The sequence below is a fragment of the Olea europaea genome, chromosome 2 (assembly GCF_002742605.1).
Source record: "Olea europaea var. sylvestris chromosome 2, O_europaea_v1, whole genome shotgun sequence".
Classification (NCBI taxonomy): Eukaryota; Viridiplantae; Streptophyta; class Magnoliopsida; order Lamiales; family Oleaceae; genus Olea; species Olea europaea.
In genome coordinates, this window is record NC_036238.1 from 23,135,410 (window position 1) to 23,151,474 (window position 16,065).

General features: G+C 35.7%; 3 protein-coding genes across 4 annotated transcripts; 1 reads left to right on the top strand and 2 right to left on the bottom strand.

Annotated features, from left to right (window-relative positions):
- Positions 1 to 928: 928 nt before the first annotated feature.
- Positions 929 to 5,081, bottom strand: LOC111367170 (calcium-dependent protein kinase 26-like). 2 transcript variants are annotated; one of them, XM_022987911.1, is made up of 7 exons: positions 3,710 to 5,079; positions 3,415 to 3,558; positions 3,174 to 3,326; positions 2,572 to 2,687; positions 2,118 to 2,285; positions 1,505 to 1,729; positions 929 to 1,173 (listed from the first exon to the last, which is right to left on the bottom strand). In XM_022987911.1, the coding sequence occupies exons 1-7, from the start codon at positions 4,638 to 4,640 to the stop codon at positions 1,051 to 1,053; spliced, it is 1,860 nt and encodes a 619-aa protein (XP_022843679.1). In that variant the 5' UTR covers positions 4,641 to 5,079; the 3' UTR covers positions 929 to 1,050. The 2 variants fall into 2 exon arrangements, with proteins under 2 accessions (XP_022843679.1, XP_022843687.1); XM_022987919.1 differs by having other exon boundaries at positions 1,060 to 1,173; positions 1,505 to 1,725; positions 3,710 to 5,081.
- Positions 5,082 to 6,029: 948 nt separating this feature from the next.
- Positions 6,030 to 10,045, bottom strand: LOC111367183. Its single transcript, XM_022987931.1, has 4 exons — positions 8,784 to 10,045; positions 8,339 to 8,548; positions 7,874 to 7,965; positions 6,030 to 6,810 (listed from the first exon to the last, which is right to left on the bottom strand). The coding sequence occupies exons 1-4, from the start codon at positions 9,930 to 9,932 to the stop codon at positions 6,165 to 6,167; spliced, it is 2,097 nt and encodes a 698-aa protein (XP_022843699.1). The 5' UTR covers positions 9,933 to 10,045; the 3' UTR covers positions 6,030 to 6,164.
- Positions 10,046 to 11,332: 1,287 nt separating this feature from the next.
- On the top strand, positions 11,333 to 14,604 carry LOC111367191 (putative pentatricopeptide repeat-containing protein At5g06400, mitochondrial). Its single transcript, XM_022987943.1, has one exon. It carries the CDS (start codon positions 11,343 to 11,345, stop codon positions 14,538 to 14,540), a length of 3,198 nt encoding a protein of 1,065 aa, XP_022843711.1. The 5' UTR covers positions 11,333 to 11,342; the 3' UTR covers positions 14,541 to 14,604.
- Positions 14,605 to 16,065: the final 1,461 nt, after the last annotated feature.

Below are 16,065 nucleotides of genomic sequence, written 5' to 3' on the forward strand. Positions count from 1 at the left end.
ATTATTCACGAAATATAAGAAGCAGATATTATTTACTTTCACAAGAAATCGAAGAATTTCCTGAGAATTCTACAATATTTGTTTGTTATTTTTTCTCCGATGGATGGTCGACCTTCATATCGGTTCAAAGTATGATCCATAGACTCTGGCATGTTAAAAGTCTCCTCATAATCAGTTAAAAAATTATTACTTTGACCGGTTCGGCTTCCATTAATTTTAGAATCAAAATTATGACTACAAATTTTGAAAATAAAATTCATCGCAGTCGAGATGAACACGAGTTGAATGAAAGCTCAGTTCAACCAAACCAATTGACAATGGATTTTAAACTCTAGTAGTTGTTTGCATGCCCTATATTTTTGACATGAGACGAGAAAGTTGTGGATGGTACAAGTGAAAAGATATCTTCAATTGTCTTTAAGGGGCTGTTTGGCATGATTCAGTATGAGGAATATCTTTATTTAAGAATTTTATCATGTTTTTGTATGCTCTAATAATTTATTGTTTAATCACATCGCAATAGTAAAGTGAGCTGGCTCACATGGAATTATTAGTTGTGAAATGAATGGACTTCTGTCGACTTTATTCTTTGTTTGGCAAATGGAAAAAGAAAAATGCTACTCAACCACATTGTTTGATACAAAGGTTGACACACTTCTCACAGCCGAACTGTGGGTCCCGCGCGAATAAAATAATGTCAAGCTCCCATGTGTGTGTGATGTGTCAACCAATGTGGTCGTGTAGCAGGCTACACTTCACTTCTAAGTTCCTACACCAGCCAACCATTAGGTTTGAGGGTAGCATTTAGCTTACTTCCAAATTGAATATTGTCAAGCATCAATAACAAAAATTGGACCGACGGCAAGATATATAATCGATCTTTTAGAGACATGAAATGCAGAATATGGAATTCTTATTGGAACACGAGTACTTCGAAATAATAGACACATTATTTCCTTGTGATCATAGAATCATAAATATCCAACATTCTTGAAAATAATCCTAGTTAACTATTTCTCGATGCTCAACACTAATGGATTTCTATACAGTTCAACAGACTTGCATTGCCTCCCTATATCCAATATCAATATTATTCTGTAGATTTTTCTTACCTGAATCCGTATTTCCTTTATGCATCATGGCCACAAATTCATTGTAATCTATCCTGCCATCCTGAAAAATAAAAAATAAGAACTTATTACGGTGGATGAACACCCAAATACTAAGTAAATAACTAAATAATAAGAAACCTTTAGTTATGGAACATCTACATTAATAGGACAAAACACTGTTATGCTACATTAGACTAAATAGGGATTGGACGGGAATTGAAAATTTTGATCATTCGTTTTTTTCGTTTTCTTATTCAAATATAAAATTTGAAACGAAAAGAATTGGAGATCGACATGTCTACTTTACTATGTCATTTGAGATCAACTATGGTTTATGTTTTAACATTTTAAGAGCAAGATTATAAAGTTAAAGCAACGATAGAAGCCCTTACATTGTTTTGATCAGCTTCTTGGATAATTTCTTCCAAGTGAACATCCTGCATGCCGAACTCTTCACAAGCCTTTTGAAGTGCATCTCGTGTAATGTAACCTCTTCTATCTTTGTCGAAGTATGAAAATGCTGTAAATAGATTATCTTCCTTCTCAATCGTGTCCAGACGCAACGTTGCAGCAATGAACTCACCATAGTCAATTGTACCACTATTGTCAACATCTGCCTGCGCAGTCAAGAAAATGAATTGGAACCGAAGAGATATGTGACATAGTGTTGCCAAGCCTATTTAAGCCCCCGTATGGCCCCTATTTTCTTAATGCGTGGAATAGTATTTTTTTTTAAAATAAATGGTTTAAAAATAAGAAAAATTTTTCGATTTACATGTAATATTATTTTATGAAAGATTGTGTAGTTAAAAATAGGAGAGAGAAAAATGGAATGTAATGTAATAGAATTTATTGGGGGCTAAATGGAGGCTAAATGTGGTGGTTTTTTGTTATTCCGAATACAATGTAAACTGTCGATGTTTAAACCTCTATTTTATCCTATTGATATCTAGTCACATATTATATGCAAACTTGGTAAAGCGAGAGATTAGAAATGACACTTACGGCTTTTAGCAAATCATATATCTCAGATTCATCAACATTAGCTCCAAATCGTTTTAGACCACCCTTGAGTTCTTCAAAAGTGATCTTACCACTGCTGTCCGTGTCTAACATTTTGAACATTTCTCTTAACCCTGCAATTTCTTCTTGGGGGAGACTTTCCGCAATGACCTAGAAGCAGAAAAATTGATTCAGAAAAATGTAGGCACAGAAACTAAGTGCGTGTTTGATAGGAAGATTGCACACTGAACAACATAATAACAAGAAGATTGCCTAACATGCACTAAAAGAACATAGGAAACATACATTATACTTCTGTCCTAAATATATTATTGTGTATGCATAAATAATAAAATGAAAAATTAGTTCACTCAAGTAATCCGAAATTCTTGATTGCTCTTACTCAAGAATGATCTATTTGCTCTCCGTTTTTGGAGGTTAAGATGCAAAAACATACCCTAAGAGCAATTTTCTTGAGCTTGTCCAAGGCCGAAAACTGTTTCAAGCGGCTTAAAACTGCAGAATCAAGAGGTTTGTAGGGAGCTACTCCATCGACCTGCACCCAAGGGTGACCTGGAGGAAAATAAGTTTTAAACTGGATAGAAGAACTAGATATGTTAAAAGAAATTCTGCACTTGGAAACTAACAATTCTAGTGTTTTTCAAATTTTATCTTAACAGTAGTTCGAATGGATAACAATAAATGTAGAACCGACTCGAGAAATGATATCCGATGGTATATAGTGACTCCCAAAACTTTATGCCCAAAATAATAAAACATAACTCGATATCACGTGTCAACATAACACAATCCAACAATGAAAATAACAATAAATCTATAAATTTGAACAACATTAATTCAACATTACCGAAAGGATAGTTAACCTAGTACTGTAATCTATTTATTTAATAAAAAGTTCCAAGTATTTTAAGCAAAAACACAAAGGGTAATTATTAATTCATTTTCATCTCGTGCTTAGAAAAGTTTCTCTTTAAAACTCAATCTGTCGAATTTTACGCATATATTAGCCATAAAGCTAAAACTAATAATAAAACTTACAAAGAATTTCATGAGCAGTTAACCTCTTTCTTGGATCTCTCACAAGAATTTTCTTCACCAAGTCTCTAGCACTTTCAGATATTTTGGGCCAAGGATCTGATGAGAAGTCAAGGTCGCCATACAAAACGTCTTCAAATATTTCTTGCTCACTTTCTGGGTGAAATCAAACAGAAGCATGAGAACTATCTGTGTAAAATTCAGATGACATCAAACTTGAATGGAAAAAATGGCTCTTTCTTACCACCCCAAAATGGAGGCACACCACTAAGAAGGGTATAAATAATCACACCCACGCTCCATACGTCTGCCTCTGGTCCATAACGATTGCGAAGCACTTCCGGAGCAACATAATAAGGGCTCCCAACCACATCAGTGAAAATTTGCCCTGTAGGTTCATAGTGAAAAATTCATACATAATTATTTTCGTCTCCATTTTTGTTACGTATTAATCCAATCATATGATTTCTGATGAATATGTGTTAGAAGATTACAAGTAAGTCAAAATGAATCAAGAAAGATCATATTTTTGGATATACCTGGTTTGAAGAAGACTGATAATCCAAAATCTATAATCTTTAAGGGTGAATCCTCATCCTCGTTAACAAAGAGAAAATTCTCGGGCTTGAGGTCTCCGTGCATGACTCCCAAAGAATGGCATGATTCTATTACACCAACTATTGTCCTAGTAAGCTCGGCTGCTTTTTTCTCCGAATAATGCCCCTGCTTAATGATTCTATCAAATAACTCGCCTCCCGTACACAGTTCCATGACAACATGAACAGCCACAGAATCTTCATAAGCACCTTGTATAGAAATGATATTAGGGTGCCCGGATAAATGATACATGATCTGAATTTCTTTCCTCACATCCTCAACATCTTCCATGGTTAACAATTTCCTCTTTGCAATGGATTTACATGCATACTCCTTTTGTGTTTCTTTCTCCACACAAAGAAAAGTCGTTCCATACTGCCCGTTTCCAAGTTTGGGCCCCAAATTATAATGCTCTTTCAAATGTCCTGTTTCGGTTCTTAGCACGGAATCCACCTGAAGACCAACAGTCGCCAGCCTCTTTACATTGTGAGGTTGCTTGGGTTTTGGGGGCAGAACCGGTTTAGCCTTCTCGTTCATGATCGCAGTCAAGTGTTCCGGTATAGTGGTTTGAGCAATACTTCTGTCCTTATTCGTGATCTTGATCACCTCTTCCCATCTTCTGGCCTCAGTTTGTTTTCCCTCTTCCATGACTATGATTGCCGTCTCAAGTTTCCTGGTCTCCTCGCCTATCTTCACCAATTCCGGGGCCTTATTCTGAACTTCTGGCTCTTTCGTAACATTAGATCTTTCCTGACTTATTTCTTTCTCATTATAAGTGATCATTTCGGGTGATGTAGACCACCGTAATGAATGAGAAATCGTGTGGAAAAACCCATCCTCAGAAATCCTTGCACTAACACAATTATTTCCCATCTGTTTCTGCTCTTTCTCCCTTTAAAGAACTATTGAGAATTTAGCTCAAGCACCATAAACCTCTTTTAACACTTCTTCCATGTGTATGCCTTCAAGTGTGTAGAACTCCTATCCCGAAAAATTCAGAACAATTGGGAAAAACCCTTTAAATGAGAAAAGTTAAGAAATTTATCAAAAATTAAGGCTGGACAAAACACTACTGCATATTAACAAATATACAAGAATTTGTAAAGAAACTATGCCCGATTGAGGATTAAAAATCAAAAATAAAAAATCCTCTTATTGTTCAAACTACTATTAAATAAATCAATCCAAAATTCCAATTCCGTATCAAATTATAACACTGCAAAAGAACTACAAATAACGTCAATACAAGAACCCATAAAAAAAAACTGAAAGGTAATTTATTGAAAAAGTCACACACTGAATAGAATGAATCAACTGCTATGAATAAGATAAGAAAGTGTCCATTGGAAAATTGGAAGAGCTTATCGTGTGAGAAAACCTTCTTTTACCAATTCTCACTCTCAATATATTATACATTTATATGATTCGTATGTTAGGTAATGAATTAAGGTTTTGAATTCTTCTCTCCCTCCTTTCTTGAAATAAACGCAGTCATACCAATACCATCACTGACTTAAGAAAGGAAAACAAAGTTACTTTTTAATTATAGTTAAAAAGGACCTTTTTACGTAATTGTTATTTAACATTTTAAAATTTTTGTGAGGGTAAATTTCGTACACAGTACTAATTAAGCAATTCCGATTAGTAAATCTATTAATATAAAAGTTTTAGTCTCTTAAGAATATGTAGTTAAATTTTGTTTTCGACATGCTCCTATGCATAGTGTGCATGATTTAATGTGCGTCTTGAACTCAAAACTTTCGTATTATTAAATATATTATAAATCATCCCATCTGAAAATCTGATTTTTTTTTTAAAAATATTGCACATTTAATTATCTAATTTTTTTTTTATTTAATAGTGATATAAAATTTTATGAGTTTAGACCAAGTCTTGAGACGGTCGTCACCTAAAACTATACTAAATTTATAAGAAAAAGAAAATACTAAATAAGATTTTAAATTTCTTTTTCTTCACTGCATTTTCATTGGATTATTGATCAATATTTAACTACGTGTATTGAAATTAAAGAAATAAAAATGGAGATGTGCATGACTGCCGGAGTGGCAACCCACTTAGGGGATAATTCTTTGAATCTTTCTCAATTCATGTTAATCAAATATTAATATGTTATAAATACCGATTGACCGGCAGTCGCCAGCTGCCGGACGGTACCGGAGCCCAGGCGATAATTTAATTTTTGCATAATATATTCTTTCCCTGTTGCATATATGCAAAATTAGTTGCATTAACATCATAAAATCTAATGAATAAAAAGAGAAAACTCACTAATTTATCAATGTCTCAAAAGATGGATGAAATGCTTGAACAAGGAAAAGATAATCTTGAGTTTTATCAATAACAAATAAAATCACGAATTAAGGCGAGCACGATTTTTTATCGTTGCTCGACATGTTGCATAAGAAAATCATAGATCTTTCGCTTCAGAGGCTCGATCTTTCCCATCATCAACTCGTCCTTTTTAGATACTTCGCGATCCAACCAGTCGTTGACTCGCTTCAACTGTGATACAATTCCTGCTATTGGACCACCATGGAGATTCTTTGGATTGTTCTTTCGAAAGACCTGAAAACCAGCATCTAGTGACTCCTCGACAAACTTTAAAAACCACATTTGCATCTCCGACTGCAAATTCTTGGCAAGTTCAATGGTCTCATTCATTCCATTGCCCCGAGTCCAAGTGCCAACAAAAGATGATGAAACCACCTTTGCATTATTCTTGACAGGTACGGTGGCAGATTGTTTCTGTACAGATTCTTCCAATTTCATTGAAGTCTCAAAGTTTGGGCTAGTCAGGAGGGAGACAACTTCAAGATTGGTAGCCAGAGCTGCTTCTACCCAAAGGGCGGACGATTTTGATTGCTCGATTGGGATATTTTGACGAGTTATCAAATTATGATTTATAGCAACGGATTCAACCCCTGCTGTAGATTTCACAATATCTTCATAAATTGACATAAATCGATCAATAGTAGGTAGAGGATTTTCTGGCTTCGACCTCATACAGAGATCTGAAAACATGCTGCAAAGAGTAAACAGGTAAACAAAGGTTAATGTGTCGATGAATCATTAAAGGTAACTGCAGAAAGAGAAAAAAAAATAAAATGAAGCAATACAGCAAATAACAATCATTAAAGATGCAGAAAGAGAAAATAGTGAAGCAATACTGCAAATAACAACTTAATAATTTTTAGATACTTGAGGCACCAAGGCATGGGAAGGAAACCAAACCTGAATACCATAATAAGATTCAATCAGATGACTGACTAAGCTTGAAAACAGAATTTGATTTCATCTTAAGATATTCCTTTAATTTCATAGCAAGGGAAAGAATTTTATTCAACGTAAATTACAATTAATTCGAGTTTTTTGTAATATTTTAAATAACAATCACCAAGTTAAGGAGCCAAACATTAAAAATAAGAATTGAAATCTAAAAGATCTGAACATAAAAAAAAATGCATAATTTTCTCCATTCTAATGATCAAATGATCTTAAGAGTTTAATTGTTTTGTTCTTTTAGAATATCTTCTTTCAGAGTAAAATTGTTTTGTTCTTTTTCAATATCCTCTTTGTGGTCAATCAAAAATACATGAGATTCTTTTTAATCAAATAATTATTTATCTCATTTTCGTTGAAACAATATGAAAACGTAATAAAAGCAGAGCGACATTGATTAAAATACTAATTACACTAAGAGAGCAGCAAGAATTATAGCAATGATACTGTTTACAGGTTCAACATCTACTGAAGTGTATTTTAGAAAGGGAACTGCAATTTATTTTATGACATATTTAGAAGAAGTTAGAAATGACAAATTGACATTCCTTAAAATCTGTAGTACTTGCACCCAAATATATAAGAAAATATTTATTTTACTCCTAACTGAACACCTCTTAATAGCCACTTGGAATCAACATAAGAAGAAAAAAATTGTGTGCTAACGATATTGAACAAGTTAGAGTTGCATATATAGTAGCATTGGAAGCCGGAGCGTATTAATTTAAACAACACATATTCAAACATTTGTTCCAGGAAGGATTTTGTGTAGAGAGAGAGACAAAAAGAAAGAAATTAATAATCACCTCAGGCTCCTCACAATAGACTCTGTTGCAATGGCCTCTTCTAAAGCTTCGGCTGCAGCTGTGGAAGCAACTACTCTCCTTTGCATAGCCTCCTGTACCATGAAAATATAATTAATTATATTCCATTGTTGAAGATTAGATTTAAATAAATGTGTTTCCTCCCAAACAATTTGAACTTTCAGATGAGTTTCTTCAACTAATATCGAAGCAGACGGGACAATGCCTCACCCGTGTCTGTTTACCCAAATTGTAACATATAAATTCAGATTGTCAGTGAGGGAGGTTCTTGAAAACTAAATTTAAATATATGTATACGTTTCCCTTCTAACAACTTTAGATTTTAGATGAGCTCGTTCAACACCAACCTTGGAGGACACAAGCGAATTAAATACAGCAATTCAAGTAAGCAGTGAAAACACAACAACTTACTGTTATACTGGCAGATTATTTGAAATCAAAAAATACCTTCCCAAGCAATGCAAGGCCTGAAGAGAGTGCATTCAATGGAATGCTTCCATCAGTCCATTTCTTTTCATGAATAGTGATTACAGGAGATGCTTCATTTGGCTTCTCAAAAGGACGATTCTCAGCCACGTTAGATTTTTGTTTTTCATCTGAATAACCGTGATCAGATTGTTGCTCATTTACATCACTTAAACGCCTAGAAATAGCAGCCTGCAAAATCATGGTATATACCAAATGTATGTCAAGGAGAACTATCGCTAATTAACATATGCATCAACTAAAACAGGGAGAACTAACGCACTCTAATCACAATGATCATCGTCGCAAAAAGTAAAATTCAAGAAATCAAACATTGATTTATGAATAGATCAGAATTATGATCCCACTTATCAATTCAAATAAAAAAATCAGCAGCTAGTCTGAGAAATCTGAAAAGGGATCTAACCTGAGTTCTCAAAATAGCCTGAAAATCCGGTCTATTCTTAGTTCCAGCCTTGTCTTTCTGCTCAGAAGAACCTCCGTCAGCCGGAGCCGGTCCTTCATCCCAGCTCTTCCTGCCCAGCTTTGCAGGCCCTACAAGGGCCTCAGAAACTTTAGAAATCCCAGCTGCAATAGTAGCCATCTTCTTCTTTCCAGAAGAGTCTACTGCTGGTGTGACTTTGATCCCACCAGACAACCGTCGGCCGGGGGACAATGACATCCGCCTCGCCACTACCGGACTGGCCTGCCGCCTCCCATTAGTGGGCGACGGTTGCCTGTACCTAGAAGGCACAATTATGGCTGCTTCCCTTGATGTCCTTCTATTTTCCTCCTTCGCAGCAGCAAGACTCGGCACCATGCACTTTGAAGGCACAGGGGAAGCAGACCTCTTCCCTGATTTCCCAGCTGGCGATGGATCCCTCTCCGCCCCTGGTGCCTTCTTCCCAGCGGACACGGATCTTTGCTTCAATGCCCCTGGGGACGAAAACCTCTTCGAACCCTTTTCCGAACCCGTTCTACTGTTACTACCCTGTTCACCTTCATAACTCATATTCACATTCACATTCTCCTTCGGAGCACTCATTTGCCTGCTAGCCTTGCTTGCCTTTTCATCAGCAACGCTAGTTACTAAACCGGAATCCGCATCTTTCTTCCCGGTTCTCGACAAATAGGCTGCAATAGGATTCCCAGAAAAATCGGAATCTGATACAGGCTGAATAACAAATCCATTTCTGGAAGGTGAAATGCGGGCAATTAAGGGCTCAGGGGTTCCAACAAAAGAATGGCGCCCGGCAATTGGACGCACATTGACGGCTACCGGAACTGGAGGGGAATCGAAGATAAACCGGTCTAGGTGGACAAACTGGCCGAGCTGGAGCCGGTTTGTGAGGATTAGATCTGTGTCTCGGTCTGAAAGTGAAACGTAGGTGGAGTTAATTGAGTCGGAGAGCTGCACGTAAAACCCGTGGTGGGGCCAGAGCGAATCGGCGGCCGAAAGGGCCGGCACGATCCCAATGACCTGAAGGAGCGGCGAACGGTGGTCACCGGTAACTCTTGTATGGGAATTCATGGATTGGAGAAGTTTGAGTAGGATTCCTGGTGTTAGAGTTGCCATTTTCCCCCACAAATACAAGCACACAGAAGTAGCAGAGATGAAGAATTTTGGTATGGATAGCGGGATTTTATGAACAAAAGCTACTGTTTGGTGAAAGGGGGAATTTGGGGTGCGTGGGGCAGGAGGCGATAATTTGGCCGTTATACGAGATTTGAAATTCAAAATGTTATTTGAAATTCAGAGCTGAGGTGTCAATCCAAACGTTGGATAATGAAGGTGTAGTATATTATTTTACGACTCTTTCATTCTATACTTAACCCCTTAAATTATGAGAATTGATTTTTTATTATTAACCTCATTTGTAAATGAAGAAGTAGAAAATAACGGTTAAAATTATAAATTAACGATAAAAAATTAATTTTTTGAATGAAAAATTGCTACCAAACGAGACTAACCTGTTTGTCACTAATTATTTGGAAAATTAAAGAAATTTGAATAGTATATTTTTAAAAAAACGTATAATTAAAAAATAAAGAAATTTTATTGATTTGTGTGTAAAATATTTTATTTTATTAATATATGGTAAATAATGATACTGTAGCAAACAATTTAAAAACTTAAAGAAGCTAAACACACTTATTTTCATTTACACATTTGTAATAAAATATTTTATACATAAATTTTAAAATATTTTTACTTTTTAATTGCACGTTCTTAAAAAAATTACTCGAAATGATGGTTGTCAAGTAGGAGCTAAAAGTTTTCATAGATGGTGTTTGATACCCATTTTCATGTAAAAATACATTTTAGAAAAGTAAATTGATGGAAAATGTGTAGTTAAAAAATAAGGAAATTTTTTGATTTACGTGTAATATTATTTTAATAAAGAATGTGTGATTGAAAAGAAAAGAAAGAGAAATGCATTTTTAAAAACATAGGTATCAAGCGGGCTAAGCATTTAGAATGTGTGGTTAAAATTTAAAAAAAAAAATTGAATTTACATGTAAAATATTTTAAGATGAGAATACTTGATTAAAAATGAGTTAAAAAAAACAAAAAACAAAACGAAAAGAGAGAGAGAGAGAGATAATGGGCTAAACGAGAAATTCCCTGAACCATTTGGCCCCCATTAAAATTCTTCAATTTAATTTAATTTAATTTTTTCCTTTCCTATTTTTAATGACACAATATTTAGTATTTATTTGGTAGAAATTTTGATAATTGATTTTTGATCGTTAGAGAGAAAATGAGTCCTACCTATGAGAGTAAAATTCAAAATGATGACTGATGATGACTGAAATAGTAAATATAATGATCAAAAAATTAATTTTAATTACTTTTAAATTCTACCAAACAAGCTCTTCATAAAATAATATTATACACAAATTAAAAACTTTCCACCATTCATTCTTTAAAATAATACAATTTCGCCGTTATAATTAAATCCAATGAGGGCCAAATTTCAGCAAAATGAGGAACTTATTTAGACGTGGATTCTTACGTTCAGCTTCTTGCAACAATTTGCTGAATAACGATCGGAGCGATGTTGCTCAAGAATTTTACTTTTCAATTCTCTCCAATAAATCTTCAAGCAGGCTTCAAAATAAGAAAAATATTGATACATCGCATACCCGCTTGAAAAACCAGAGAGAAAACATGAACTTTGGCCCGCTCTTCAATGAAATCCTCGGTATTTTAGGAACTGAAAATCTTACGACAGATGAAAACGAAAACTCATCTGGGTTTTCAGTGTTCCAAGCAATCCAGTCGGCTAAGAAAGAAACTGTTGTAAAGGCGTTTGATAGTTTGCAAGGTGTTTGTGAAAATACCGGTAAGAAAATGGAAAAAAGGAATGTTGATAGCTTGTCGAGATTAGAGGATGCCCAAATGGAAATCTTGAGTGGAAATGAATTGATTGATGTTAGTCCTGTTGTTCATCAAATTACAGGAATTGTAAGAGGTAAAAATGGTGTGGTCTCAATGGAGGAAAAGTTAAAAAATGCGGATTTTAGATACACGGAGGAGATAGTTGACAAGGTTTTGAAAAGGTGCTTCAAGGTTCCTCATTTGGCTTTAAGGTTTTTCAATTGGTTGAAACTGGAAGCAGGGTTTCAACACACAATAGGGACTTATAATACAATGATTTACATAGCTGGGGAAGCCAAGGAGTTAGCGTTGGTCGAGGAGTTGTTACAGGAAATGGAAATGAATTCATGTGAGAAAAATGTTAAGACATGGACCATTCTCATGTCTCATTATGGGAAAGCAAAGTTGATTGGCAAAGGTTTGTTGATCTTCGAGAAGATGAAAAAAAACAATGTTGAACCTGATGGGATGACTTACAGAATTATGTTGCGGGCACTTTGTACTGCCGGAGAAGCCAACATTGCATTGGAGTTCTACAAGGAGATGGTAAATAAAGAAATGGAGTTAGATTTGTCTTTGTATAAACAGTTATTGAAATGTTTGGCACTATCTGGAGATGCTGCTGCAGTTCGTGTTGTTGGCGATGACATGATAAGAGTTTCTGAGATTCCCAAACATCATGCTTATGGTCTCATGCTAAAGAGTTTCTGCATTGCAGGGAGAATTAGAGAAGCCTTAGAATTGATTCGTGACTTGAAGAATAAGAACATTGACCTTGACTCTGAAAGTTTTGAAACATTGGTCAAAGGGCTCTGCAGAGCAGATAGAATTGAGGATGCAGTGGAGATAGTCGAAATAATGAAGAAAAGGAATATTTTTTATGGAAATGTTTATGGGATCCTTATAAACACGTATTTGAGAAGAAATGATGTTTCGAAGGCATTTAATCTTTTCCATGAAATAAAGCACTCTGGACGTGTAACAGTTTCTACCTACACGAATTTGATGCAACATCTCTTCCAGAAGAACGAGTTTGAAAAGGCCTTGGAGCTCTATGAAGAGATGATTGAGACAGGAATTGAATTGGATGGTGTGGCACTAACTGCTGTGGCTGCAGGCTATGTTAGACAAAATTGCATTTCTGACGCATGGAAGGTGTTCAAGAGCATGGAGGAGAAAGGAATCAAGGCAACTCCCAAATCATATGCCGTATACATAAAGGAGCTATGTAAAGTTTCTGCAACAGATGAGATCATCAAAGCTTTGAATGAAATGCAGGCTTCCGAAATAATCATTGGAGACAATATATTCACACAGCTTTTGTCTCATATGGATAAGAAAGGAGAGTTGGGGAAGTTAGAAGAGATAAAACGGATGCTGACAGCTCGTAAATTTTGTCCTGCTGAAAATGAGACACCGAACACTGAATTATGTAGTCAACCAGAAAGCAGTGCGGAATTTGAGCGTGAAGTAGAGCACCTTCGGCTGGATCACTACTTGCCAGAGGCGGCGTTCAAATCTTTTAGTGAACATTCTAAACATTATGTACGTGAAGTTTGTCAAATTTTATCATCCTCAAAGGATTGGTGCTTTATACAAGAAAAATTGGAGCAATGTTCTGTGCAATTTACAACGGAACTTGTTGTGGAAATTTTGCGTAATTGCAGTCTGTACAATGCTAATGCCATAAAATTTTTCACTTGGGTCGGGATGCAAACTGGTTATAGTCACAACACAGAATCATACAACATTGCCATGAAAGTTGCAGGTCAGGGGAAGAACTTTAAACAGATGAAAACTCTCTTTTATGAGATGAGGAGAAAAGGTTGCGAAATAACATCTGATACATGGACAATCATTATAATGCTGTATGGTCGAACAGGCTTGACGGATATTGCTCTAAATAACTTCAGAGAGATGAAGTCCAGTGGCTGTAAACCAACCAAAAGCTCGTATAAGTATTTGATCATCTCTCTTTGTGGAAAAAAAGGCAGAAAAGTTGATGAAGCAATCCAAATATATCAAGAAATGATTCAAGTGGGATGCATTCCTGATAAAGAATTGTTGGAAACTTATCTTGGCTGTTTATGTGAAGTTAATAAACTGTCAGATGCCAGATCCTGTATAGAATCTTTACGCGAATTTGGTTGTTTTTCAGTTCCTCTAACGTATTCATTGTACATTAGGGCCCTCTGTCGTGCAGGGAAGATGGAGGAGGCCTTATCTTTGACTAATGAAGTCAGGGCTGAAAGAAATACACTGGATCAGTACACCTATGGAAGCTTAGTTCACGGACTGCTAAGAAGAGGAAGGTTAGAAGAAGCACTGGAAAAGATGGAATCCATGAAACAGGTCGGGATTCGTCCTACTGTCCATGTATATACAGCTTTACTAGTCCACTTCCTTGGGGAAAAACAGATAAATAAAGCTCTTGAAACTTTTGAGGAAATGAAAAAGGCCGGTTGTCAACCTACAATTGTTACGTATTCATCATTGATCTGTGGGTATGTGAGAATGGGGAAGATTACTGCTGCTTGGAATGTTTTCCATGAAATAAAGCAGAATGGACCGTGTCCTGATTTCAAGACATATACAATGTTCATTACTTGTCTCTGTAGAGTAGGTAAGTCTGAAGAAGCTTTGAAACTGATTTCTGAAATGCTGGATGATGGGATTGTTCCCAGTACAGTAAATTTTCGAACAGTTATTTATGGGCTAAATAGAGAGGGAAAACAAAATCTAGCTCAGATTATACTGCAGAAAAAGTTGGATATTCAAAGAAGAAGAAAAATATTAACTTGAATTCTAAATACTGTTTTTATGTTAATATTTATGATTTATCTTGATCTGTGTCTTCTCATCCTGAAGCCATTGCTCGTAGGTTTGTGTAATTGTTATATTAGTTCCTGTTACTCCATTTACACATGGTTGAAATTTTGTGATTATTAACAAATTTTCATCCAACAAGAATTTTAATTAAATTCAATAACATCAAGTATAAGATTATAGGAGCCTCTGGCCAATAAGAATATTATAAATGCAAGTAGCAGAAGATTCATTATCAAGAATAATCAGACGATATCGATTGAGCGACATTGGAAGCTGTCCATATCCAAATACAGAAGAAAGACACTGCCTAGAGAACCCAGCACGACAAGGATTCCTGGAAAGCTTAGGTTTGTATATCAATGCTTCTATACCTAACAATCTCAACTCCCAAATAGTCGACTGGACCCTGCACTGCCATATGAGGCTTTACGACCTGCACACGGACAGCAGATATCAAGGGGTACTTGCTCAGGATTCTAGATGCGATCAGTTGAGCCACAGGCTCTAGTAGGTTATGTGGGGTTCCCTCCATGACCTCTTTAATGATGCTGCAAGTCCAGACGAAATCATTAAAGAATATAAGAAGTTAGTTTGTGCTCAATCCAGAGTTGGCAAAAAACTTTAAAACTGAGAACTGAAAACTAAAAGCACGTTTAGCCTTAGAAAAATGGGAAAAGTTCTTAAAACTAACTTTCAAGCCCAGCCGAGTGTATTTCGAAGCTTTCAAATTTCTTTTCTTGGTCAAGGACGTTTGCCAGAAAAAAGTAAACAAAATTTTAGTTCAAAAACTTTATTTTTTAAACGTAAGTCTCTATTTACTTTTCAAAAGAGTACTTCTAATTTTCTTTAGGCTTAATCAAACATCCTCGGAGTAAAATCTCATGATACAAACTGAAACTATAAGTTATTATTAAGCACTTGTTTTTCGTTCAAAATCACAGTGTTTAGCAAAAGAAGCTCATTCTGAATCTTATGACATGAATCCTAGAAACCAACAGGGTGCCAAAAACATAGCCAACCCCATAAATGATAAAGACTTGGTTTGTCATGTAAAAATAGAGCAAGATACAACTGTGAAACTGTCACGCATTCTTAAGCTAGTATTGGTTTTCACAGCAAGATTATGTATTGCCACATTAAAGCATTAGAATGCCGCACTTGAGTCGAATCATACAACAGTTGTGAAGAATCCATGAAGTTTCATGACTAAAATCTAGTTGCCTTTCCTGTCTCAACCAAGTCTGATAAATACTGATAAATTTGAGTTTCAACTTGCCTGTATATGGCTGTATAACTGATTGTATCTGAGAGGCAGTCAGAATTACCTGCAGCTCGAAAATGCATCCAGGCGTCTACATGACTACATCTATCAAATATTTCTGACCCATCTTTCTTTCTTCCGGCTTCACCCGATGATACCCATGGAACTTTAAACCCGTCAATACAAGCTTGTCTCCCTTCAGATCTGTGACTGCTTCTGGTAAGAATGTAATTTGGG

Coding starts and splice junctions, on each gene's coding strand:
- LOC111367170 (XM_022987911.1), bottom strand. CDS start 4,640: ATGGGAAATAATTGTGTTAGTGCAAGGATTTCTGAGGATGGGTTTTTC. Junction 2,688..3,173: donor AACTGCTCATGAAATTCTTT/GTAAGTTTTATT, acceptor ATTTTCCTCCAG/GTCACCCTTGGGTGCAGGTC. Junction 2,286..2,571: donor TCAAGAAAATTGCTCTTAGG/GTATGTTTTTGC, acceptor TTCTGCTTCTAG/GTCATTGCGGAAAGTCTCCC.
- LOC111367183 (XM_022987931.1), bottom strand. CDS start 9,932: ATGGCAACTCTAACACCAGGAATCCTACTCAAACTTCTCCAATCCATG. Junction 8,549..8,783: donor AGGCTATTTTGAGAACTCAG/GTTAGATCCCTT, acceptor ATGATTTTGCAG/GCTGCTATTTCTAGGCGTTT. Junction 7,966..8,338: donor GCCTTGCATTGCTTGGGAAG/GTATTTTTTGAT, acceptor TTCATGGTACAG/GAGGCTATGCAAAGGAGAGT.
- LOC111367191 (XM_022987943.1), top strand. CDS start 11,343: ATGAGGAACTTATTTAGACGTGGATTCTTACGTTCAGCTTCTTGCAAC.